The sequence below is a fragment of the Neopelma chrysocephalum genome, unplaced genomic scaffold (assembly GCF_003984885.1).
Source record: "Neopelma chrysocephalum unplaced genomic scaffold, ASM398488v2 Primary Assembly neopelma1_97116, whole genome shotgun sequence".
Classification (NCBI taxonomy): domain Eukaryota; kingdom Metazoa; phylum Chordata; class Aves; order Passeriformes; family Pipridae; genus Neopelma; species Neopelma chrysocephalum.
Window position 1 is genome coordinate 2,134,961 of NW_020925758.1, and position 26,356 is coordinate 2,161,316.

Sequence of the window (26,356 nt, forward strand, 5' to 3'; positions counted from 1 at the left end):
GGGTTAGTCGTGGCCTTGGCAGTCCTGGGGAATGGTTGGACTTGATGATCTTAAAAGGGCTTTTCAAACCTAAATGATTCTAGGTTTCTACTGCAAAATCTACAAAATCCATCCACATGTTCTGTCTGTGACAGAGATTAAATCTGAATGTAGTAGCCACCCACCAAGTGAGGCTGCAGAGAGATGCTGTCACATGTCAGGAAATTCATTCATCACGATGATTTTGTTTAACAAGAACGAGCATGGCTCATTAACACAAAACTGTATTTTCAATAAGGTTAATACTCCAGTAATGCATAATTACAATCTAATAATTTAACACTCAGGAGCACTGTAAAACAACTGTAAAGGACTTTGATTATTACAGTTTGCAAATGGACCAGAAAAGCCATTTACCATCATTACAAAGTTGGTTCATATTGGGGGATGTAGAGCATAGGAAAAGCATTGCATGATACAGAATTAAATTTCATTTTACAGCTCTGCTAACCAACTGTAAAAACTGGAATGTGTCCCCATGGCTCGTGAAGGATTTTCCCCATAACATTAAAAAGAAACAAAAAAATCCCCAACAACAGTGAAATTTTGCAACTGTAGCACTAATAGGACCCTGCTGAAGCCTAATTTTAAAAAGTCACAGTCTCTGAGGCATTTAATACCAGAGTTTTGTTTCTGTATCATTCTTTTTAATAACAGCATCTAATTAAAACATCTGTAAAATGCTGACAGTTTTTAATTTTATGTAAAATTTGAAAAACAAAGAACAGGATCTGCTGTACTGAGAGGAAAGACAGCCACAGTAGTTATTATTAAGCAATAGTGGTACTTTAATTTAAAAGTCACTTCTAAATGTGCATAATCTCTACCTTTAAGTAAGAGCTCAGTGAAATCACTACAGGCCAACTAAGGCTCTGTTACTGTTGGTATTTTCAGTGCATGTTTTCAGAATAAGTCTCACTTACTCTGCAGAAAGTGACACTTCCCAGACAGGGCTTTTCATCAGATATTTCCTGAAAACTGAAGATGAGCAGAACTCTGCCACGCTCCCTGTGTGTGGTGACTGTGCTGGGCCCCACTCGGACCCTTTGCCCCTCACACCGCAGGCAGGTTTCTGATGCCACACATGCAATGACGGATCTTGGGACCTTAATTTTTGAAGCAAGAATGAAGGAAATTATGTGAAGCAGATGGTTCTCCAAACCAACTACTCCCTTTCTCACAGCATACTCTTTAGGATGTGTTCCACTGCCTCTGGGAAACTCTCACAGGTTAAGTAGGGAGCCGGATTGATTTTGTCTTCATCTGCCGGTCGATATTTACCTGTAACAGATTAACAAAATGATCCATTTACCAGGCTTCTCTGAGCATCCTTTTTTATTTTTTTTTCCCCCTGAAAATTAGAGCCTCCTCAAATCAGTACCAATCAGGTAGGAGGAGTGCCCATCTGAGGTTCTCCTGCAACAAACACCCCACAAGGCTTCCCTAAACATACACTGAAGATTCCTCCAGGGGCAGCTCTGGCTCTGAATTACAGTTACTTATGCACTGGTTCACAATGCAGTACTGGCACTGTTCTCTCACTGACTGTTCATACGTCCATGTTGAAGGTTCTTGAAATATTAATGTTATTTCCACTTTTATACAATCCCAGAATCCCAGAACGGTTTGGGTTGGAAGGGACCTTAATGTTCATCTTGTTCCACCCCCTGCCATGGGCAGGGACACCTTCCACTATCCCAGGTCGCTCCAAACCCTATCCAACCTGGCCTTGAACACTTCCAGGGATGGGGCAGCCACAGCTTCTGTGGGCAACCTGTGCCAGGGCCTCTCCACCCTCCCAGCCAAGAATTTCTTCCCCATATCTCTAACCTGAATTTCATCTTTTTCAGTTTGAACCTGTTACTCCTTGTTCTATCACCACAGTTCCTGATGAAAAGTGCCTCTCTGAAGACTCTTCTGAGGAACAGGAGGATTACTTCCTTTCATGTTCAACATAACAGTGTAGCTTGAGCAGCAACCACCTCAGAAAGGCCTCACCCAGTCCACGGTACCATCAGTAACACCGTCAGTCCCTTCAGGTTCCTCTCTTATCCAAAGCAAAATTATGCTTGTAGTGACCACTGTAATTCCTAGGTGGGCTGTTACAAAGCACCTGGGCTGGCCACAGGGTGCCTTCACTCTGGGCCCAGGGGCTGCAAGTATCCAGAGTGAGATCACTGAAAGCACCACCATCTCCCAAAATGACTGATACGTGGACTACTTACCCGTCCTCACCAAAATCCCACGCATGCCCGCGTCCTGGGCACCACCAACATCATCCCTGCAGTCCTGGGGCAGAACAGAGAGCAACTGGTTGGTGGGCACAGACACTTCCAGAACAATTTCTGCTTTGCACATCACTTAAAAGCAGCGACGCGGAATTGAAATCTTTTAGCTGCGTGTCAGTGAAACTGTCACAGGAGTGGTTTGCTGAGTGCTTTTTGCCCCGTCAAACAGTGACTGAAATAAGGGAACTCACCCCAGGTATTACCCATTAAGTCCTGTAAGTTTTCATGGAAATGTTTAGGCTGGGAATGACCTCAAAGATTGTCAAGTCCAACCATTCCCCCCGCACTGCCAAGGCCACCACTAACCCCAAGTGCCACATCCACACAGCTTTTAAATCCCTCCAGGGATGGGACTCCACCACTGCCCTGGACAGCTGTGCCAGGGACGGACAACCCTTTCCATGAGCAAATTTTCCCAATATCCAATCTAAAATTCCCCTGACACAACTTGAGACCGTTTCCTCTTCTCCTGTCCCTTGTTCCCTGGCAGCAGAGCCTGACACACACACCCCCTCCCCAGCTCCCCCCTCCTGTCAGGGAGTTGCAGAGCCAGAAGGTCCCCCCTGAGCCCTCTTTTTCTCCAGGATGAGCCCCCCCAGCTCCCTCAGATGCTCCTGCTGCTCCAGACCCTTCCCCAGCTCCATTCCCTTCTCTGGACACACAAAGGGGTGATTCCAAAGGGTGGAACCATCCCTTTGCAAGCAGTGTGCACAGTGGAGATGAGCACTGTGTCAGTGAGCGGGTGATGAGGGTGTTGGTCCCCACGTACATCTCCAATCATGACGGCCTCCTCTGGGGCACAGCCAGTTCCCCTCAGGGCTTCCAGGAAGAAGGTTTTCTCTGGCTTCCCCACCACAGTCGCTTTGGTGTCCGTCGCGTATTCCAGCCCTGTCACAAAAGGCCCAGGTCCCAGAGACAACCCATCTTTCTTCTTGAAATACCTGGCTTTATGGATTGCTATAAGAGGAGCCCCGTCCAAAATCAACCTAAAGAATGAATGAAGAAGAAAGTACAAAATATTAAAGAAGTTATATTTACAGCTGAAGGCCTCAATGGCTTTCACAGAAAGGTTTGGGTGGGAAGGGACCTTAAGCCCATCCAGTTCCACCCCTTGCCATGGGCAGAGACATGTTCCACTATCCCAGGTTGCTCCAAGCCCCATTCAACCCAGCCTTGGCCACTTCCAGGGATCCAGGGGCAGCCACAGCTTCTCTGGGTAACCCGTGCCAGGGCCTCACCACCCTCACAGGGAAGAATTTCTTACAGGTACACGATAAATCATTTGACCTTAACTTTGTATTGTAACATGGAAGGAATTACAGTAACAAGTTACATAACCCACAAAGCTATTTGATGCATTCATGTCCCACTGAATTCCCCAGTTAACAGTGCTATTACTGAGCCTGTCAGGAACAAAGCTGGATTGGAGCTCCTTCCTTTTCCTCACATCAGACACAGCAGCTCCCAGTCCTGCAGGGAAGGGCAGCCTGTGTAGCTGCTGCACTGCAGGAACCCTCCTGGACCACCAAGCACAGCCATGTTACTGCAGTTCTCCCCTCCACACGTTTCAGTGCAACAAGAGCCCTCCAGACAGCATCTGTAAAAGCTGATATAAAGAGTGCCAAATGCTTCCCCTTCCACGCTACACCTTCTCCAGGTACTGCAGGTCATTCCAGTCTTTATCACAACAGGTAGGAGTAAGGAGCAAAGCTGGGGGATAGAGGAGAAACACTGGCTGTTATCCTCAGGGCTGTTATCCTCCTTTCCCTCTTAACCCCACATGATTTACAAAACAAAACAAAAAAGCCTTTAAGAAAACAAACAAAATCCTGCTGTGCTCCTGTTGCTTGAGGCTGGCTGACATGAGCTGGATGCTCCCTGGAGGAGGTCTGCTCCTTCCTGCCTGCTTGCAGAGCAGCCTGGCTACTCTGAGCAGTAGGTAAATGAAAATACTTCATTTCACTTCATTATCACAAAACACCTCTGTTAAATCAATGCATTCCAAAGCAAGCTCAAACAGAAGAGAGCTGGTGTGTGTATCTGTGAGCAGCCAGACACTGTTCACGATGGGAGGATGCCTCTAGGACACAGAAAAATTTAATTTGACAGCAGCACCACAACCACTACATCCAGCAGTTTGCAGGGAAGATCTCACCTGAGAGAATTCTTTTAAGCGTGGCATCAAAATCCCATGTACACAAAAAGAGAAATTTAGTCTCAGTCATTTCAAATGGTGCCTGGAGAACGGCCTTACTCTGTGCACCTCGTTTGGGGACTCATGTTGGGTTAGATTTACCTAATGTTGGGTGTCAGTGGAATAGCTGCCTACCAGGTAATTTAGTCAGCATGGGCTCTTCACAGCCAGTGCAGAGGAAAATGCACTTCTAGAGCACAGTTCAACTGTCCTATTTTAAGCACTACTAGGGGAAAAATGCCTTACAAGTGCCTCCTCCTCCCTCCTGAGCCCAGGCACCTGCACTGTAGATACCTGCATTTAATCAGATTCCCTTCAAAGTTTTGCAATCCCAGTGCAATTCCACTTGCAGTGCAAATCCCAACTGACTCAATCACCTGAGCAGTAAAGGAGAAGGAATATAGACATGGCATAAGACTCAATAAGAAGAGAATGTGACCATCAGGCCAAACAGAACTGACACCAGCAAAAGTTTACCCTCAATAGAAGACTGGGGAAAACACCCAGAACAAGTCAGTGAGGTGTTACAGATCAGACAAAGCCAGTCCTAGGGCCTCTGCAAAGCTGAAACACAGGAAAACACCAGGCAGAGCCAGGACAGGCTCACAGAGGATGAAATCTTCCTCCAGGCAGACAAGCCAGGAGTGGCTGGGAATGTGTCTGCACAAGGCAAGAGCTGCTGAAGGACTCAGCCTTGCCCAGCTCTCAGCCACACCACCCAGGCAGTGCTGGGTACGGGGTGCTCAGGCAGCACACCCACCCATACCTCTCCCATGAGCACCAAGGCCATGCTGCACCCAGTGCCCTCTGCAGGGGGCTGGATTTGGCCCTCAGCACTTTCCTTCCGTCACCAGAGCCAGCATCCAATTCTATGCTTAATGCATAAATCCCAAATCCAGCCTGGGACAACCTCGCCCACCCACACAGGGCCAGTTCCACGGGGATTCCCACATAACCTGGGAGCCTGGAACCCTCAAGAGACTCTCCATGCCATCACTGGTTTCTTGTTTTAAATGCCCTGATCTCTGTCCCCAGGCAGCAAATGGATATGATTCAACAGCTAATACACTCAGGATAGGAGTATCAATAAATGAAATGATGTAAGCCCCGGGACACACCATGGGTTAAGCTCATGCAGTTGTGAAATTGGAGTCCACTCATGACTGCACTGTAAAACTCCAAAATCAATGCCTTTGGCAACATGCACTGAGGCAGAGGCAGTTTGGGTCAGTATGTGTTGTTATGACACATAATTGGCAGCAGATAAGCACAGCACTGGCCTCCTACCCCAAGGAAGATACTGGTCAGCAGTAATTCATACTCCCTTTTCGGATTTTGTGGTTATAAGGACAGATTAAAGTGCTTGAGATCAGGGTTTTTACCAGATTTCAAGGTGCAAAACTGTGTGGTAGCCACCGTCCCATTGAGCAAAGAGTGGAAAGGACCCATCACATCCATCACCCAGGCTACACTCAGCAACAGGCTCACACTCAAGCCTCTTCAAGCTGAAGGTTTTTGGAGTTAAAAATCAAGGGTGTGGTGTCAAGCTAGAACCAGAGAGAGGGAAACAAGGCTCTGCACACACTACTGCAGGCCTGGCTCATGGATGATGACAAGCAAATTTAGTCTGATTTACCCTTTAGCCTACAGACAAAACAAAGAGTTTTAAAAATAAGATATGGATCAGCTCCATAGTTCATCTCTCCTCACCCATGTTGTGCTGGCCACTCCTGAACAGAAGATGATTCAGAAGATATTGCTGGATATCCTGCATTATGTAGGTAAGGAATAATCTGCCCTTAACACTGGATTTTGTTCCCTATAATATTTGGGATCTGAAGGCTGGGCTTTGAACATGGAAGCTATCTCTCCTCTTGGACAAGAGGAAACGGCCTCAAGCTGTGCCAGGGGACGTTCGGGTTGGACATGAGGAGGAATTTCTCCCTGGAAATGGTGGTCAGGCCTTGGAAGGGGCTGCCCAGAGAGGTGGTGGATCCCCATCCCTGGAGGTGTCCAAGGAAGGACTGGCTGTGGCAGTCAGTGCTCTGGGCTGGGGGACAAGGTGGGGATCGGGCACAGAGGGAACTTGATGGTCTTGGAGGGCTTTTCTATCCTATCTGATTCTGTGATTCTGTGCTTGCTTCCCCACATCCTTGCTTTTGTGTATTTCCTGTTGAGGCATTGCTAACTTTGCTCCCTCCCAGTCACAGTGGTGACTGTACTTCTGCAGTTTATTTACAGACTGAAAGCTGTAAAAATGAGGTTCTGGGCTGCCTGAAGCTCATGGTGACGGCCCCAAATCCACCAAGATGAGTGGCTCTCTCACACCCTGCACAACAGTGATATTCCTACCACCCTCTTCTTCCCACAGGAGAAGGAATTCCTCACACATGCAGAGGTTTAGAGTCCAGCACAAGACAACCACCACCCAAAAACCCACGAGGGGCTGCCTTACCGAAATGCCTTGTTCATCATCTCGTAGTGGAAGTGCTCAGGAGCCAGTCCCACCACCACTGCATTGGGGTCATCAGTGCCTATCCCTGGAAAACCAGAACATGACCCTGAGCGAGCAGAGTTTAATTCACACTTAGCAGTACACAGTCAGCAAGTGCATTTAATCACTTTACAGCAAAAATGAGTGTTTTCAGACGCAGAGTATCTAAGAGACTAGTTTTTATGCTTTTTAAGAATGAAGAAAGCATTGTGGAAAAGGTGTTGGTCTATCCAGACTCTGCAATCCTCCACGATCAACACAGCTCTGGAGCTGAACAGTCTTAAAAACAACTGTTGAATGATTGTCTCACTGCCTCCCCTGAAATGCAGCAGACCACACAAATCCCTCTTTTAACTGAACAATGTTATTTGAGTCTGTTATTTGAGAGTCCCTCTCTAAATATTTTTATCTGCTTTGTAAGACAAGCAAAGCAGGAAGGCTAGTACATTTCACCCAGTTTTTCTATTCCCTTTTGTCCCAGAAAACTTCACTGAGGGTCTAAAATCTGTCTCTTGTTCCATTATCAAATTATTTATTTGCTGTCTGGTTATGACAGCAAACATGGTACTGCAGCATGGCCTAGAAGTTGTTACTCAAGATTAGTGTGGGCTCTTCTGGAAGGTCTTTTTTTTTAATGTGGATTTAGTCCCCTAGAGAACAGCCCCTTTGTCCTCCACTGCTCCTGAGGAGCAGGACTGTTTTTGCAGGTCAGTGCCACCTCTGAACAGAGCCAGCAATGGAAGCAGAGCAGCATCAACAGGAGAAATAGTTTTATTAATGACACATCATCAGCTGCATCCTGCACTTGCTGTGGGTTTTATTCCACCTTCAAACATACCAGAGTTGCCCTGTGGATCTGTGACACCACCCAGAAGCATCTGGGTCCTTTAACCAAGAGTGGATCACACTCATCCGTGACCAACTTTGTAGAGAGATTGGCCAGGAATAGCAGCCAACAACAGGAATTTGAAGCATTCTGCACTGTGCTTAAATGTTTCAAGAGCAGCACTGAACTTGAGCCAAACCCCTTGTAGCAAAAAGAAACAAAACAATTCACTCCAGACCCAGGCAACACCAATGTACCCAAGTGACATCTCTGTCTGTGCCATCTTTTACAAAATTAGCGTCAATGACTGCAAAACTGATGGAAAGGTCTCCAAAACCACAGAGATTAAACTGATTTAAACACTTTCAGCGACAGAGCTGCTGTCTCTGCTGTTTCTGACCCAAGAAAGCCTTCCTGAGAACACAAACACAGAGTATTGCTGGGGGCATACTTCTCTGGATACAATGTTAGGCAGAGCAGATTATCGAGTTTCACTGCTCTCATGGCCCGCACAGCCTCTTCCCCTTAACACTGATGTATCCGGAGATTACTGGCTACGGCACTAAAATTTAACAGGAAATTTCCAGATCCTAGCAAGATTAGAACCTACTGAAATTAAGCAGCCAGAGGGATTTCAGTTTTGTAAGACAAGGGGCAAGGAGCAGTGATAAGCCACCCACATTTCTGCTGCCTAGACTTTAAATGAAAAATTGAATATACATTTTTTCAATTCTGAGTGTGTTAAAAACACGTTTATCTTCACTACTCTTGAAACAATGACGTGGGTCTAACTTCAGGCCTCTGCCAGACATATGAAAACATACCATCTTCTACTTCCCTTACTGCTGAGGGAGGGAAATGGGAACATCTGAAAGCAAAGCAGGTTTCAACCACGTCTTTAGAAACGATAATCTAGAGATGTAAGGGTGGCGAACCTCCTGCCACCAATGAAGGTATCCAAGTACATGGGGTGAGACCCAGATGTTCAATACAAGATAAGCAACAATAACTACATGGAGATTTCGCATTTAATAATAATCTGTGAAGAGAGAAACAGCCTCCTGCATGGCCTACACACTCTTTTTTCATGTCTTTACAGGAAAAGCCTCTGTTGGAAATCAGGTATTGCACAACCTGACACATCCTCGCTATAAAAAAAACCAGCACTGGTAGGTGTAATAAATCTCCAATAACCTACTGCTAACTATTACTAGTATTTTTTTATACTGGAAATTAATGGAAAGTACTGAGTTTTACCCAAATGACTCTGAGATAAGCTCAGTTGTTTAGAGCATGGTGCTAACACCACCAAGGTTGTCGGTCTGATTCCTGTATGGGCCATTCACTTAATGGTTGGACTTGATGATCTTTGAGGGTCCAACTCAGAATATTCTGTGATTCTATTTGGAGGCCTCGGCTGCCATTTCCACTGCTCCTTCAAGAAGCTACCACTTCAGGCTGTTTAATTTAGAAAGAAGACAGGTCTGTGCATGACAGAGAGCACTATGCTTCCTTAGTTGTTCCCTAATTTCCCCCCCTTCAGTTCGGTGATCCCCTCACCTGTGAAGTCAGGCAGGGCCTTGTCGTCCACCAGGAGCAGAGGCCGCACGTGTTTCTGCTCCAGGAGGTTCCTGGCTGCTGTCAGGGACGTGAAGATCTCGTTCTCTGCAATGTCAAAGCCCAGCCTCGTCAGCCTGTCCAGCAGGTCCCTCTTGCTCTCCTTGGTCGTGTTGGTCACGAACCGGATGGTGACGGGGGCACTGCGCAGCCTGTGGGGGAACAGCACACCCAGAGTGGCCAGCAATCCTTTTGTTTGCACACTTGTACTTCTCTGTGGGGCTAAAAAAGTACCATCTGTGGCTGCAGAGGAAAACACCAGAGCGCTGGTGCCACACGAGAACTTCTGTGGGTTGGAGGGGAGCGTGAAACAGAGAGCAAGAATTACAGCTACCAGGGCAAAACCAAGTCTTCCCCCAACTCCTGTTCCCCTTCTCCCACGAAAATTCCAGAAGAAAGTGGTGATTCCAAGCTCCACCTTCACAGCAGTAGCAAACACATCTGTGATCAACAACTAGTTTGAAAAGCCTTTTAATTCAAACTAGATAACAAATAAACCAGCCCCACATTTTTTATCAACGGCACCCTGAACCAGAAACAAACAAACCGAAGAAGCTTGCTGCTAAATTAATACACTGAACTCCACGTGGTGGGCGAATTCCCAGCAGCTGTGGCTCACTCTGAGGTGTAGGATGCTCCAGGAGCCTGTTACCTTGATGGTGGTTTTATGTCAGCTTTTGCAGCCATTTCTCCCCTTCCTGAGGAACACCAGGATCACATAAACCCACGTTATTGCCCTGCGCTGACAGTACGTGCTACCAAACAATCAAATAATTTTAAGTAACAGTTTCAACAGCATTCCCTTTAATTATTCCCCCACCATCACTTTCTCTGTTGCTATAGGAACAAACACTGGAATCAGGACTCCATGGAGAACATCAGAATAAAGTTGGTCAGTGCTGGAGACTTTGCTTGCACCTGCCACTTTCTTCTCTTCTGTCAGATACACTGACCCTGCACAGGCATGAACTGGTAAAACAGTCCTCTGGCTGGTACTAAAATAAAAATTGATACTATTTTTTCCTGTGGACCTCAATACTGAGAAGAAACCCTAAAAATGGCGTCTCTCCATTTGTTCCAATCCCAGTCATTCCAGCTCCTCTTCAGGAAGGACAGTGACATGGATTAGCAGAAAAGAGTATGAGAAATTTTTTTTTTTTTCAAATCTTTAAGGAAAAAGACCTGAATCTTAGGTGTCCTCCCTCATTCACCACAACAGCATACATCACTTTGTGGCTTTTCCTCATCCATTGCAGGATGTCTTCTCCAGGAAAACAGTGTCATATCACAGTACAAATACTCCTGGGATTGTGTATCCTACTTCACCACTGACTTGGTCAGAATAAATCATTTTGCTATGCCTCAGTTTCTTTAGGCACCCTTTCAGCACGAGAGCAAGAGGTATTTAATTCTCTTCCTTATTAATATATTGAAATTCCTACAAAAGATGATCAGCTGCATTATCAAACGTTTCTCAAACCAAAAAATTACCAGGTTGTTTACCTAGAAGAAAGAAACTTTAAAAATAATAATAATACAGAAAAGTCTTGTCTGAATGAGAATTCTGCAGAACTTGCTTTGCTCACTAGGCCAAGCTTTTCTGCTATTCCATTTTAGCTTAGCACAGATCTAAGGGCTCTGACACGGGATCAGGCTCCTGCAGTTTCACAAAGCCTCGAGGAACAGCTTCAGCTGAAGTGTAAGTGTGGTAATTCAGGTGAACACAACTACTCTCCACTTTGGCTAAGACTGTACTCTTATGTGAATCAGTGGAAACACCTTGAATATTGAGTTTTTTCTGCATGGAAAAGGCTTAGAAAACACACAGAGAGCCACTCAGGAAAGCTGAATTTTCTGAGTTGTCTTGGTGTTAATGCAGGTGTAAATAAAAGCAGAATTTGGCCAAGTCTTCACTCACCACAACAGCGTGAAAAAGGCAGAGGCTCCAGGCTCACCTAGAGAAGAGACATTGTGCAAACAGCACTGACACAACCTGCCAGAGGAAATTAAAAAAAAAAACCAAACAACAAAACAGAAAAACAAAGAGGTAAAACTTGCCTTTTGAGAGCCTCCTGGGCGCCTGGCACAGCCGAGTCCTCCACGTGAAGTGTTCCATTGAGATCCACCAGGACGGCTTTGAGCGCCCGCCGCGCTGCCATCGCCCCTCCCCTGGGACACGGGAAAACAAATGAAACCACAAACTGGCTGAGAGACAATGGGCAATAAAAACAAGGAGCTCAGTTAAGCGCCTCGTTTGTGCCAAGCCCGGTATTACTCACAACATTACTCCCAGCACTAAATGGGCCCCTCTAGACTGGGGGGAAATAAGAGGCAGCGTTCAAAAAAAAAAACCAAACAAAAAACCGCCAACATAATTGATGGAGTGGTGGTTTTTTCTCCCAAAGACTCTATATATGGAAATCAGGTGCTGTTTGTTTTTTTTTAAGTGCCTTTATTTGCGCGTCAAAAGGAAAAAAAAAATAAAAATTCTCTGAGCAGCTCAAGAGTGTTGGGAAGAGGATCATTAGGTCTGGTATTGCTGGTTCAAGGCCTCAGCAAGCACATTTCAGCAAGTCCCACCTACACCCGACAGCGCTGCTGAAGTGAAAATAAATACATACTGCTCTGGTTGTAAAGCTCAAAACGCTCCGCCGAAGTGGATACTGTTAATTTTTATTTTTGTCAGCAAGATCAAGGGCTCAGGAGCCCTGACTTTGAGGCTGTTTGGTGGTGACAGGATGGAACTTGCAGGTTGTTACACCCATCAGCATGATCGAGTCCAACTCCTGGCCCTGAACAGGACACCCCAGAATTATTTCTTCTTCTTCTATTATTATTATTATTATTATTCTTATCATTATCATTATATAATATCACCTACTATTATTTTATCTTTTACCTTCAATTATTATTAATAATATTATTAGTCATAGTTATTATTTTATTATATTTTCAATTTACAGTTATTTTATTATCTTTTACCCTAGATCTCCATGGGTTCTCCTATTCAAAGGGTATTCATCTAGAAAATATGCACGTTGCCTGTAGAGCCAGTTTTCAGCACAGCCTAATTTTAAGGATGTCACTCATGGCCTGGCAAGGAAGTCCCATAAAAACCACTCCAGGTCCTCAGTTTTCATAATCACAGCCCCACGAAAATTCACCTGGTCAGGACAAAGGGACCCCCCAGCCCAGCTCCCACCTGGTCTCAGGGCTCATGGATACCCAGCACCCCAAAGGGCTGGTCCCTGTTCTCTCAGATGGGACAGCCAGGCAGGTTTTTTTACAGTGAGCTTCTGGGTCACACAAAAAAGGTACAGGAGACCCAGCCCATAATAAGAGCCAGCATTTGAAGGGTACAGGCACTGTGGAAGGAAACAGCAAGTCACCTGGATAAAATCCAGTCTTCAGAAAAAACTCTTTCTCCTCACGTGAGCTGCAAGTGCTGCCTTTTGCTCCAAAAGCAAGTCCTGCTGAGCTATTTTCTTAGAAAATGTCCAATGCAGACACACACACTCCTGTTCATTAGACAATAACAACTATTGGAAAGGCTGAGGGAACTGGGATTGTTCAGCCTGGAGAAGAGGAGCTTCAGCATGACCTAACTGTGGCCCCTTCCAGTGCCTGGAGGGAACCAACAAGAAACATGGAGAGAGACTATTTACAAGGGCCTGGAGGGACAGGACAAGGGGGAATGGCTTCCCACTGACAGAGGGCAGGGTTAGATGGGATATTGGGAAGAAATTCCTGGCTGTGAAGGTGATGAGGCCCTGGCACAGGTTGCCCAGAGAAGCTGTGGCTGCCCCTGGATCCCTGGAAGTGTCCAAGGGCAGGTTGGACGGGGCTTGGAGCAACCTGGGATAGTGGAACATGTCCCTGCCCATGGCAGGGGGTTGGAACTGGATGAGTTTTAAGGTCCCTTCCAACCCAAACCATTCCGTGAATCTGTGGTCTGTCACCACCAGCAAGGGATCACGATTTTTATGTTGAGCTGTTTTGGTTACGGACAACATGTGACGTGTTTGTACTTCTAAAACACACACAGGTTAGAACCTGCCTCAATAAATTTAAAGTTCCCTCAGTTTCATCTTTGCAGACAGTTTAATCAATGATTGTGTGAAGTTGATGTCCCAGCTACAACACACACACACACAGAGAAAACTTTGAGCCCCTACGTTCATTTTTCCTGCTGATTCTCTGCAGTAAGAAAATAAATAAAAATGCCTATTTTACAGTATTCTCTGTTGCTACAAAGGGCCAAAGTTAAACATTTATGATACAAAGTTGGCAAAAGAAAGCCTAAAGGAGCCTCATCAGCTCCATGGGGAAAGGGGGCACCTCAAGAACAAATAATTTCTGTTGTTGTTCTTCTATTATTATTATTATTATTAATATTAATATATTTATTAATTTTTATGGCGACCTTATTTTTAATTACTGTTATTTTACTATCTTTTACCCTAGATCTCCATTGGGTTCTCCAGGGTATTTATCCAGAAAATAGGCAAGTTACCTGGAGAGCCAGTTTTCAGCACAGCCTAATTTCAAGGATAACGCTCATGGCCGGCCAAGGAAGTCTTAAAACACCCCAGAACCTCGTTTTTCACAATCTCATCTCAACGAAAACTCACCTGGTCAGGACAAAGGGACCCCCCAGCCCAGCTCTGGGACAAGGACACGAGGGACACAAGGCACGACCTAAGGGAAAGAGGGGTATATTATATAATTATATATTTGATTATATACGTGGGGAGGATGCTGACGGCACAGGTGTGCCCCCGCCGTGCCCTCCCGCTCCACACAACCCCCCCTGCGCATCCCCCCCCCGAAGAGATGGTACCGCCTCTCCCCGCCAGCGCACAACGGGCAGACGGGACGGCCCACTCGCCACCGGGGGAGTCCCGAGCGCGGCGGGCTCCCCTCTTCCTGCCGCGGATGGTTCCTCCCGCGCTTTGGCGGCCGAGGGCGGCGGGCGCGCCCACTCTGAGGAGGGGGGGGAGCGCCGCGGTCCCTGCCCCCCCCCTCCGCCGCACTGACCTGCTCCCGCCGCCGCCGCCGCGCTCGGCCCGACGCGCCGCGGGGCCCTCGGGTGCCGCGGCCGCCCTGCCCAGCGCCGGGGCCGCCCGCCGCCGGCACGGCGTGTAAAAATTATAATGTGATTATTATTGTTGTAAATAAACACCGACCTCGGCCCTCAGGGAGTGGGGTCGCCGGTCGGCGCCTGGCAGTCGCGACAGGCAGCGCGGCGGGCAGCCCGCGGGGCCCTGAGGGCCCGGGCCGCCTCACAATATGGATGTTTTTATAAATTATATAAATTGCATTAATTACATCAATTGTGGCCATTACACCCGTATTATTATATCCAATGCTTATCTTTTTTATCTGATGTCCTGTTTATAATCATATCATATGTGGATATGACAGTAAATTATATAAATTATATCTATGGGTGTGATAATGAATTATATAAATTATATCCATTATCTCATACATGGATACAATTATACCCATATCCATACACTATGGACATCCATAATTCATATATTATTAATATATCCATAATCCATATGTTTTGGATATTTTATAACCCATATATTATGGATATATTTCATCCTATATGGATATTACATATAATAATGTACCCATGTATGGATATTATGACTATATACAATTGCATATAATATATAAAATAATATATTATTATGCTTATACATGGATATATCTATAATATAACCATAATAACACATATATGATACTCTATGTTTTATATATAAATAAAAGCTTTATATATACTTATATATATGCTGTTATATATTTTATATATTCCATATATATGGAAGAAATTCTTCTAAGCATATATATTATATAATTATAGATATTATATATAGTTATATCCATAGTAACTAATCCACTTATTATATCCTTAGATGGATATTATGATTATATATAACACATTCTATCCATATATACATACATTATATCCGTAATATAACCATTTTAAGATAGATAGATAGGAAATTAGGAAAAAATTCTTCTAATTACATATATATAATATTATATATATAATTATATCCATACTATATCCATAATAACGAATCCACTTATTATATTCGTACACGGATAAGATTATATCGACATTCCAGGCTGCCCAGGGATGTTGTGGAGTCTCCCTCGGAGGGGACATTCCAAACCCAGCTGGACCTGTTCCTGTGTCACCTGGTCCAGGTGACCCTGTCTTGGCAAGAGGATGGAACCAGGTGATTTTAAGGTCCCTTCCCACCCGAAGCACCCAGTGATTTCCATGCCAGGTACAAGCGACGATGCTCTGCATGGTTTGAGGTGACCCCTGGAGCGCGGCCTTGGAGCTTTTTGCCAGGGGGAAACTTCATTTCGCATATTCCCGGTCCTTACAGAACCCGAGCCCCGGCCAGGGTTGTTTAGTCACAGCAGAGCTGTTCCAGAACTGCTCGAAGCCACGCCAGGAGACAGCAGTGTGGTTATTCCCTTGCTGTTTCTGCACTCCCTTGTCCTCTCCCCTGCTCATTACCTGGGACACCTGATCTTCAGCTGCCCCACTTCCAATCTTGCATCTCTCAGGTAAAACTTGTCCCAGTTTTGCCTCGAATGCAGGATTTCCTGCTGCGTGAATCCGCTGCTCCTTCTCCCTGCACGTGCCTCACCAACTTGGAAGGGATCTGCCCACGTGCTGTGAGCCACACACTGGAACTTCACCCCTCCTGGAAGGACAAGAAGATGGGGGAAATCAGCTTTTACCCGTTTACTAATATTTAGTATTGGCTTTTTTATTTTAGTATTTTAAAAGTCAATAGATATAAAAATTAAATGATACACAAGCTGTGCTTGAAATCACTCAGCACTCCAATGAAACAACAGTGGGAACATCAACCAGTGCTTTTCTTTCCCAAAATTTTACAGCAACACAAAGTGGTTTATCATTTCGATCCACTTTTTATCAGTTCCACATACGTGCTGCCCGTTTTCCATGAAAGACAGATATATGAAAAAGCTGAGATAGGCTGTACCCTCTTCACCTCTGAATTACACAAAGATTATATTAAATAAATGCTTTCTAACAGATCCACCTACTTCAGAACTTAAAGATCCTACTCTGCCTCAGGACAATGTTGCTGCGGCTCATTAGGTTTGCTACATAAACCAAAACACAGCTTCACAGCAAAGATATGATGCCAAAATACAGCTTCACAGTGAAGAGATGCTTCTCTCACAAGGATGAGGGAAAAAAATAAGTATTTCCTGTAAGAACAGTAACTCTGATATCTGCAACAGGATGAAGATGAGTTTTGAGATAATCCCACTGTACACAGGTGGAGAGTGAGTTAGGAAAGAGAGTGCTTAACTTAGAAATTCAGAATTTATTTACAAAAATTACTTTAAAAAAAAAAAGAGAAACAACACAAAACTCTCCTCCTGGATATATTTTACTCTGCCAAAACACTGCAACTGATCATTAAATGCATTTACACATTTTACAGATTCATTTTCATATACAACAGTGTATGCTTTAGTCACCAAGGCGTCAGGAGAAGAGATTATAAACTAAGCTGTTTTAAAGTAATGAAACTGCCAGGTTTCCCTCGGCATCCCCTCATCAAAATTAAGGTAAAACACTTTAGCAGAGAAACAGACACAAGAATTCTAACTTTTCTGAAAAGGTACATGAGAATGAGCTTCTTCAATCGGACCTAACTCAGCAGCCTAACTGAAACCTGTAGCAAAGCAATTATCAATATTCTCTGAGACAGAACTGCAAAGTCATTTCCACAGTTTCACTTTCAAAGATGTTAATTTAACAAATGAAGATGGAGGGTGGGGGAAGGAGCAGTAACAGAAGAGGCTGCAAATTCGTGGGTTTTTAACTAGGAACTACATTTGAAAATGATGAACCTTAGGATTAAAGGGTGGGCTCAGTTCAGCGCAGGCTGTGTCTCACCTAAAAAATCCATTGCGCAGGCTGGAATGGTAAAAAGACCTTTCCCCAAATCTTCGTTCGCGAAGATGGGCCATTATTAAACATTTGAAAAGGGCAGCATATTTCCCCTCTCCCATGGTATTCCCCTCCTCCCACATTTCCCAGGAATCTCAGAATACAAATGCTTCCCCACTTCGACCACACTAATCACCACGAGGAAGTTTAACACACATTTAAAAAAGTATAATAACTCTTGACAGAAAAGTAACAAATGCTAATCACTAATATCCCCTGCTGGGCTAAATTAATACAGAGTTGCCCAGCTTCAGATACAGGTGGGTTTTTTTCTTTTTTTTTTTTTTTTTGATTTTGCACAACAATTGCACCTATTTTCAACATGCTGACTTTACCATCAGCATGAACTACTGAAGAGATCTGAAGAGAAAAATCCTGTTCTCAATCAAACCAGGAAAATTCAACTTTCAATGTGAGCCAGAATGAGAACTTTACCCAGCTGGTTTTATCTCCACATCACAACTGGACTTCAATCCCCTATAACGTGAACTTGAATTCTTGATAACGTGTTCATATTCTATGAAATAGTGCTGTGGTAGTAACTGAAATTAAAAAAAAGAAAAAAAAAAAAACCACACCAAAACGTTGCTGTTTTCCTCAATTTAAAAACAAATTGGAAAGCGTACTGAAGGAAATTCATCCCTGAGTAACGAGACACTTAAAAACTGCATCTTATATTAACAGTCACTGCAACATTCTATGACACCAACACTACGAACAGGCAGCAACAGAACTTGTCACAGTCCAACATATTTGCAGCATTGTTGCATTGATCCCTGTGATCTTGGTTAATGAAACTGAAAGGGAACATTGGGAAATACGACGAACAGAAATAGTGTCTTTATTATTTTTAAGTTGGATGTCGAATTGAGAGCTAAACCGTGCTGGATCCCAGAAAACTCAGAGCAGTGATGGTCAGCAGCTGGCTTCTTTGGATGTCCAGAGGATTTTCACGAGGTGTCTTCAGCCAAACAAAAGGAGGAGAACGATTGTAATGGAGTTCAGTGCTATTAATGGCACTGCAGAAGGAAAAAGAAAAGAACATTAATAGTGAAAGCTTTCCTTTCCACATCACAAGACGACCGAACTTCATATTATCTTCAGAGAATACCTTGGGAGAAAGAGCAGAATCAACCAAAAAATTAAAAAATACACTTAAACTTTCCTACACAAAATCGGGACTAGTGGAAGGAGCCAGGCTTAAAGCCTAAGATACTAAAAATTAGTAGGAAGCAAGAGCAGAAATATTTTTTATGGCCTGTTTTAACTTTAATCCAGAGACTTGAGTTCTGTTTTAACTTTAACCCAGATATCTCTTTCTCCAAATGAAATTAAACCGTCTCAAAGTCAGTTTCTGTCCTTGGCTTTACTATGATTTAGAATAAATGTTTTTCCCTCAGTGGTGGGCCTGAGAGGTAAGATTTGCTACTTCTTCTCTATCACCACATAAAAAAGGAATTTTTGCTGTGCTTTATAATAAAAAGCTATCAGTAACTTACAAATAAAGCATATTTTCCTCCCATCTTCTGAGGCACAAAAGCCTGGCTTACTTCAGGATCCCTGAAATTACATTTCCCTCTCCAGTTACTTGCCATAAAACTGAACTTAGAGAAGGTGAAGCTAATTGCACACTTTGATTGACCACTGAGCTTCCCCCCAGCTCCCAAACTCCAAGGGAAGACAAAACTCAGAATGGTAACAACAAACAAACAAATACAATATAACAACAACAACAACAACAACAACAACAATAATAATAATAATAATAATAATAATAATGTCCCCTTACCTCTCATGACAGTTCGTATTGATCGAATAAGGTTCATTAGCTGTGCTTTAATTCCTGGTTCCTCTCCAAATCCTCCAATCCCTTGGTCAGTTCCCCAGCCAACTGTGTCACGTAAAAACAGATAAGCACTTCAGGAAAAAAAGCCCAAAACCATGAAACAAATGCTGTAATTTTAATGAACAATCCATCCTGAATACGGTTTACACTAACACCGAAAGGCAAACCACCAATTAGCTTTATTTCATGATCAGCTTTTCATAGAATAGGCTGGAAACTGTTAAACCTGATGTTAAGCAATGGCAGATCCATGCTCCTGTAAAGGAAACCCTCAACTTTTTAACACACTACTATTCCCCAAGTGCCCAGAGAAACACCAGAATTCATTTGGGCTTCAAAAAGACACCTGCCAAAATTAACTCAAACCAACCACAGTCTGTTCACAGGCCCGAAAATAAAACAGCAAATCATTGCATAGGGGGGTGAAGAGATGAAGCCTCAGCGCTGAGAAAGAAGCTACACGACAGAAAAACAGCCAGCACAACTTCCAAAGTCAGGATGATGACTTTGTAACTGCTATTAAAAAAAAAAAAAAAGAGAACTTTTGGGAAAAAATTGGGAACTTTTCCGAGCAGGACCGAAGTCCTGAAGGTTTACAAAGCCCTCCAAGGGAGTCCCGACCCTGCGCAGGGAGGCACAGCTACGGGATCAGGGATGTGTCCAGGGATTTCTGAGACCTGCCGGGCACAGCCCTTACCATTCGGGGGATGAGTGGAGCACGGAGCAGCTCTCAGTATTCCAGTTCCAATGCCCAACCTGTGAGTTCCTGTTCTCCAGGGACAACTTTTGCGGGATTCCTCCCCCCCCTTCTTGTCTCCCTCGCTGGCACCAGGACGAGGGTGGTGCGTCTTCTCCCTCACCTGCCTCGCCCGGTGCTGTTTCCCACTTGGATGAGCTTGGAGCTATTCCCAAGTCTCCCGAGGCCGACAAGTGACTTCACCCATCCCGTTAGCCCCCACATCCCCCTTTTCCCGCAGCTGCTGCTCATCAGGAAAGCAAAAGGAAACCCCAAACCCACACCGAGCAGATCCCTTGTAGTGATTCCAACCGGGGAACGGGAGATCACCCTTTGCACTCCTGCCAAAAATCCCAGCTCAGCCTAACGTGGAGAAAAGACGTGGAGAAAAGTCAGGATTCTCCAGATCAGGGAATTAGATTATCGATTTTTTTTTTCCATGGCTTTGCAGATCTGTGATGGATTTTCTCTGTTTTGCAGAGCTTTGGTTCCTGCTGAAGGACAAGGATGCCCAACCCTGAGGACCCCGAGGGCCGAAAAGCGCCATCTCATCAAAAAAACAGGCGCGGTGAGAGGAAGGAAAACCTTTGCACGACACCAAACATCCCGACGGGCGTGGAACAGCGGGAAAGGGCAGGGAAAACACACAATCACAGGAAAAAAAATTAAAAAAAAATAAAAGAGAGAGAGAGAAAGAAAGAGAAAGAGAAAGAGAGAGAGAGAGAGAGAGAGAGACAAAGCTACGACGGGAGCGGCCGGGAACCCATCCCCAGATCCCGGACGAATTCCCAGATCCCTCCCCCGGGCCGCGCGGCCCTCCCGGCTCACCGTGCCGCAGGAAGCGCTCCTCGTGCAGCACGGCCACGGCGTTCACGATGAGCAGCGAGGCCTGCAGCAGCGAGTACAGCGTGAACGCCATTGCCCGGCGGGGCGGGGCCGGAGCGGGACCGGGATTAGGATCGGGATCGGGAGCGAAGCCCGAGCGGGACGTGGCGGGAGGCGGGGCTTAGGGAGGGGGCGGGGCTTAGGGAGGGGCGGGGCTTGGGGGCCGTCGTTCAGGGCACCCGCGAGCGGAGGGGGCGGGGCTTTTGTAAGGGGGCGTGGCCTTGCGCACACCGAGTGGTGTAGGGGCGTGGCCTCGGGCAGCGCGCGGGGTTCGCCCCACGAGGGCGGGGGGGGCGGGGCTTCCCCCTCACGGCGGCCGCGTCCGGGCGCTGGGACCGCCCCGGGGATCCCTGGGAGCGTCCCCTGGATCCGTGGATTCCTCGGAGCCCCCTGAATCCCTCGGGTCTGTAAATCCCCTTGGAGCTCCCTGGAATCCCCCCTTAAGCCCCTTGGATCCCGCGCGTCCGTTTATTCCTCAGATCCGTGGATCCCTTGGAGCCCCGTGGGTCCCTCGGGTCTGTGGGTCTCTCGAACCCGCGTGGATCCCTCGGAGCTCTCTGGGTCCTTCACAGCCCTGTGGATCCCTCGGATCCGTGGATCCCTTGGAGCCTCGTGGGTCCTCGGGTCTGTGGGTCTCTTGGAGCCCTGTGGATACCTCGGAGCTCTGTGGGTCCCTTGGATCCATGGATCCCTCGGAGTCCCCTGGGTCCCTTGGAACCCTCTGAATCCTTTGGGTCTGTAAATCCCTGGGAGCCCCCTGGATCCCTCAGATCCGTGGATCCCTTAGGTCCATGGATTTCTCAGATCCATGGACCCCTTGGAGCCTCGTGGATCCCTCAGGCCTGTGGGTCCCTCGGAGCCCTGTGGATCCCTCAGATCTGTGGATTCCTCGGGCCTGTGGATCCCTTAGAGCTGTGGATTCCTCAGGCCTGTGGATCACTCGGATCTGTGGATCCCTTAGAGCCCCGGGGGTCCCTCATGTCCATGGGTCGCTTGGGTCTGTCGATCCCTTGAGTCTGTGGATCCTTCGGAACCCCGTGGGTCCCTCGGAATCCCCTGAATGCCTCGGGTCTGTAAATCCCGTGGAGCCCCCTGGATTCCTCAGAGCCCCGTGGATCCCTCGTGTCCTTGGGACACTCAGGTCTGTGGGTCCCTCGGGTCCACGGATCCCTCAGATCCATGGATCCCTTGGAGCCTCGTGGGGCCCTCAAGTCTGTGGGTCTCTCGGAGCCCCATGGATCCCTTTGGAGCCCTTGGTGTCCATCGGATCCGTGGACCCCTTGGAGCCCCGTGGATCCTTCGGGTCTGTGGATCCCTCAGATCCATGGATCCCTTGGAGCCTCGTGGAACCCTCGGAGCTCCCTGAATCCCTCAGATCCGTGGATCTCTCGGAACCCCCTGAATCCCTCAGATCCATGGATCCCTTGGAGCCTCGTGGAACCCTCGGAGCTCCCTGAATCCCTCGGATCCATGGATCTCTCGGAGCCCCCTGAATCCCTCGGATCCGTGGATCTCTTGGAGCTCTTGAATCCCTCGGATCCGTGGATCCCTCGGACCCCCTGGGTCCCTCGAAGCCCCTGGATCCCGGCACAGGCGGTGACCCGCGGGAAGCTCCGCTCTCCGCGTACCGAGTGCCATCGGTCTCGGTGCGGGAGGAAGGCGCATCCTCCTCTTCCTTCTCCTTTTCCTCCTCCTCCAGTAACGCAGTAACGTGGCGTCTCCCGGCGGTGGGAGCCGGCAGGGAGACATTGCCCGGCGCGGGGCAGCCCCTGTGGCCACCCCTCAAGCTGGTATCAGTGGAATTAATCAAAAACATATGCAAAAATACGTGGGTTTATATTTTTATATAATCTTACGGACAGCATTTCCCCTTCCACTCCCACCCCTGTATTTCCTCAATATATATTGATTTTCGTTAAATCCCCGACTAAGGGTTCTACCAGGAACTCAGCCCAGATCCCAAATGTCGTTTGTCCAACGTGTAAATGATGCAAAATCCAGAAGAAAACAATTATCTTTTATGTTGGATTGATCGGGGCTTCTGGGCGGTTCTGCAGTCAAATAACAAAAATAATAGCAACTGGAGCTCAGGGATACTGTATTGAGGGATATTGTTATTGAGGCACAAATAGGCATTTTTTTCCCCCTTGCATCCCTCAGTCCTATTGGCTGAAGGGGGTGATTTGCATAATCACTCTGATTTTATTTCTCAGTAATCATACAATACACAAACCCCTTAACTCCGGATGGTTGATAGCTTTTATTACTCAATCAGGGTACAATGATTTGCATAATCACCATGCTTTGATAGTTATTAGACCCATTCACTGCGACAGAAATCATAACTTTGTGCTTAGTGTGGTGGACTGGAGAGACCCCAACCTCGACTGTTTGCTCTGCCACAGATTTCTGATCTGGGCAAATTATTCACCATTTATCAATATTACATCTCCACGTTAAGACCCACTCACCAGCAAACATGAGATGATCTGATACTTCAGCAATTAGTTAAGTGTTGGAAGCATATAATCAATAGATGCTCAGACACCTCCTGAACAAACCCACACTTCAGCTGCTTCTTATCTTCATCTTTCTTTTCCGAAATACTCACTTTGGTATACAGTTAGTGGCATAATATTATGCATCTTAGTAATCATCACTAATAAATAACATCACAATTTAATAACTGGAACCGGAGGCAAGAGAAAGCACCCCATCATCAGAGCTGTAGCATATTTTGTTACTTAATTTACCCCCAAAATTAACTACTATGAAATAAGAGAGATAGAACAGAGAACAAAAATCAAACATATCCATCAGATTAACTTCACATATGTCAGCAGCTAGTGGGGACACCCGAGTGTACTGGCACTTGCAAGCTCAAAAGTTCCAACCTAACTTCTTTATTTCTCATCTAGGTTTTTAAATTTGGTATAACTGCAAAACTCCTAAAAACTGTCCATTTAATGTTTTTAATGGTGCCATTTCTAGGTGCCCAGGGCCCCCCAAAATTCAACCAAAAGTTCAGTTTTTTATCATTCAAGTCATCTTTTTCCATCCATAAATAATTAAAAAAAAAAGCTGAATTTTACCAAACTCCATACATGCAGAGAAAGTCAATATTGGGCTGAAAAGATTTCATCCCAAAGGCCATTACCATTTTTTAAGAAGTTGTGAGTGGTGGCATATAATGGTCTCACAAATAAAGCTGTCTTTTGTTCCCAGATACAACTCAGGGCATTATGGCAGTAATTCTATAATTAAATACAGATAAATAGGGAGGGGTCACTAACAGGCTTGTCTAATAACCACTATCATCAAGTAGCATTTCCTGGGCTACCTCCTTGCAGTATCCAACCTATAAATAAATGCTAACCTCAGTGAAGAGCTAATGCTTAGAATTATGGCACTGAAAAAAAAAATAATGAGGTTTTTACAATAACTGTACAAGTTATGGCTTAGTATTTTTACCCATAATTAAGATGTATTTCCAAAGAGCAGCTGCTATCAAGCTTACATAAACTTGACATGATTTTCCCCTTTGTAAAATCCATCATGGCAACTTAACAACCACAGAGTCTTATCTCTGAATCATCATGTTACGTGGTTGAAGGGAAAACCAGACAAAGTTGCTTGCATTAAAAGGAAAGAGTTTCCCCCCCCCCCTTCATTAAGGTGTTACATTTCAGTGCAGTAAATTCCTGCGGTGTCATCTGCAGGGTGCAGTCAATCACCATAAAGGAGATTTTTAAACCACCTTACAGATGCCAAAGGATTGAACTTCAGTCTGGTGAAGTATTGTGGAGACCTTGGTGTTTTTTATTCTCAGTTTATCATTCAGTATTGTCAGACAGAGCACATCTCACCGGGTCTCCCTGTCCACTGCAGAGAACTGGACTTGTTCCTTGTGAGTTTTCAGGATTACACTGGTTTGTTCCTGGTGAGCAAATACCAGGCCAGAGGAAGACTTCAACCCTTGCTACCACCATCTTCTGAGTTTATTTTCTGAAATAGCTTTAGTGATTTCCTTCTTTAGATATTTTACATACCCAGACATATTCAGTAAGAGTGTTTTTGAGACACAGGAAAGGCTGGAAATCAGCCTAAACCATCCCAAGCTGAAAGTGAAGATATGTGTTTTGTTGGCAGCAACTTTCTTACCAACTTCTACCGCGAGTAACTCCATTAACCGAGAAAACCTGTGCATGTGAAAAAATTTAGGTTCTGTGGCTCAGTCAGGTGCTATAAATAAATCCCATTGCTACATTTTACAGTGAAACTAAAGCCTTTGTCAACCCTTCCTCATCACACCCACAGCACTGTCAAACTGCTGTAAAGGTTAATGATGTACCCGACTGATGTAACACACCTCTTGGAAGCACAAATTGAGTAGCTGATTTAATGTCCAGATGATTGTTTTGATCACCAAAGCTGGGAATGCAACAAGATTTTGTACATTTGAGAGAACCTACATCTGGTTCTTACCCTTCAGCAGCTATGTACAGGAAAGGTCCTTGTCTTGTCCATGACTTATGGATCATCTCTGCCCTTGCTTGTTTGGGAAGTGAGGAGCCGCCCCCTCCAAAAACACAGCCTGCCAGCTTTGCTAAGGTTTGTACCTTGAGAGAACATTTATACAGCGTCATACACAAAAGGTCTGCCTGGGGATTGATGAACAAAATGAAAACAAATACAAAATTTTGAATTTGCACCCAAATTTATCGATGCTGTTTCCTAAGTTTATCGTACTTGACTCTGTAACCGTAACAGTCTTTAAAAGTCAGTTGTTGCCTAGTGCTGACACACAAACGCACACACATGCTGTTGTTCATCTTGGTATCATCACTATTCCAGTATTGTCATAGAATCATGGAATGATTTGAGTTGGAAGGGACCCTTGAAGATCCACTCTGTGACATTACCTTGTTCTATGATTATTGGCACCGTTTGTGTTGTGTTTTTGCTGGAATACACCAGTCCAGAACCAAATCCTATTATGCTGAGCACCAGATATTTTACAGAGGTGACAGGTGTAGGAATTTTCCAGTCCATGTCTCAGCTGGAAGACAGTGGATATCAAAAGCAGACAGGGCATGGACAGCAGGGCAGCAAGGAAACAAATAGACTTTGTCAGAGAGTTAGAAGTCTGTGCTTAGCCCAGCCTCCTTGCTGACAGACGGGTAGGATTTGTAGGTGCTGAGGCAGCAGCAGGTGTTAGGGAGGGATTTAGAAGATGGGGAATCAGCTCCCTGAATTTTGATAGGGGTTGGATTTTGTCCTTTTGAAGAAGGAGCAGGGATATTACAGACAGCAAAGGGACAGGATGTCTGAGGTTGGTGTTACAGCAGCAGACAGCAGGAGCGGCTCACTCAACACAGGTATGGAAAGAGGGAAACCCAAATGGC

At 45.5% G+C, this 26,356-nt stretch overlaps 2 protein-coding genes across 5 annotated transcripts; both read right to left on the bottom strand.

Annotated features, from left to right (window-relative positions):
- Window positions 1–245: 245 nt before the first annotated feature.
- On the bottom strand, window positions 246–14,529 carry HDHD2 (haloacid dehalogenase like hydrolase domain containing 2). Of its 4 annotated transcripts, XM_027671692.1 has the most exons (9): window positions 14,299–14,415; window positions 14,090–14,156; window positions 12,848–12,976; window positions 11,517–11,627; window positions 9,402–9,610; window positions 6,977–7,061; window positions 3,097–3,313; window positions 2,265–2,328; window positions 246–1,320 (listed from the first exon to the last, which is right to left on the bottom strand). In XM_027671692.1, the coding sequence occupies exons 4-9, from the start codon at window positions 11,615–11,617 to the stop codon at window positions 1,217–1,219; spliced, it is 780 nt and encodes a 259-aa protein (XP_027527493.1). In that variant the 5' UTR covers window positions 11,618–11,627; window positions 12,848–12,976; window positions 14,090–14,156; window positions 14,299–14,415; the 3' UTR covers window positions 246–1,216. The 4 variants fall into 4 exon arrangements, with proteins under 4 accessions (XP_027527493.1, XP_027527495.1, XP_027527494.1 ...); XM_027671694.1 differs by lacking the exons at window positions 12,848–12,976; window positions 14,299–14,415 and adding an exon at window positions 14,496–14,529; XM_027671693.1 differs by lacking the exon at window positions 12,848–12,976.
- A 3,221-nt stretch (window positions 14,530–17,750) lies between these two features.
- On the bottom strand, window positions 17,751–21,076 carry IER3IP1 (immediate early response 3 interacting protein 1). Its single transcript, XM_027671695.1, has 3 exons — window positions 20,895–21,076; window positions 19,274–19,375; window positions 17,751–18,503 (listed from the first exon to the last, which is right to left on the bottom strand). The coding sequence occupies exons 1-3, from the start codon at window positions 20,983–20,985 to the stop codon at window positions 18,448–18,450; spliced, it is 249 nt and encodes an 82-aa protein (XP_027527496.1). The 5' UTR covers window positions 20,986–21,076; the 3' UTR covers window positions 17,751–18,447.
- Between the last annotated feature and the right edge of the window lie 5,280 nt (window positions 21,077–26,356).

Coding starts and splice junctions, on each gene's coding strand:
- HDHD2 (XM_027671694.1), bottom strand. CDS start 11,617: ATGGCAGCGCGGCGGGCGCTCAAAGCCGTCCTGGTGGATCTCAATGGA. Junction 2,329..3,096: donor AGGCCGTCATGATTGGAGAT/GTACGTGGGGAC, acceptor GTTCTGCCCCAG/GACTGCAGGGATGATGTTGG. Junction 1,321..2,264: donor TGGGATTTTGGTGAGGACGG/GTAAGTAGTCCA, acceptor AATCTGTTACAG/GTAAATATCGACCGGCAGAT.
- IER3IP1 (XM_027671695.1), bottom strand. CDS start 20,985: ATGGCGTTCACGCTGTACTCGCTGCTGCAGGCCTCGCTGCTCATCGTG. Junction 19,376..20,894: donor GGAGCGCTTCCTGCGGCACG/GTGAGCCGGGAG, acceptor TACGTGACACAG/TTGGCTGGGGAACTGACCAA. Junction 18,504..19,273: donor AATACGAACTGTCATGAGAG/GTAAGGGGACAT, acceptor TTCCTTCTGCAG/TGCCATTAATAGCACTGAAC.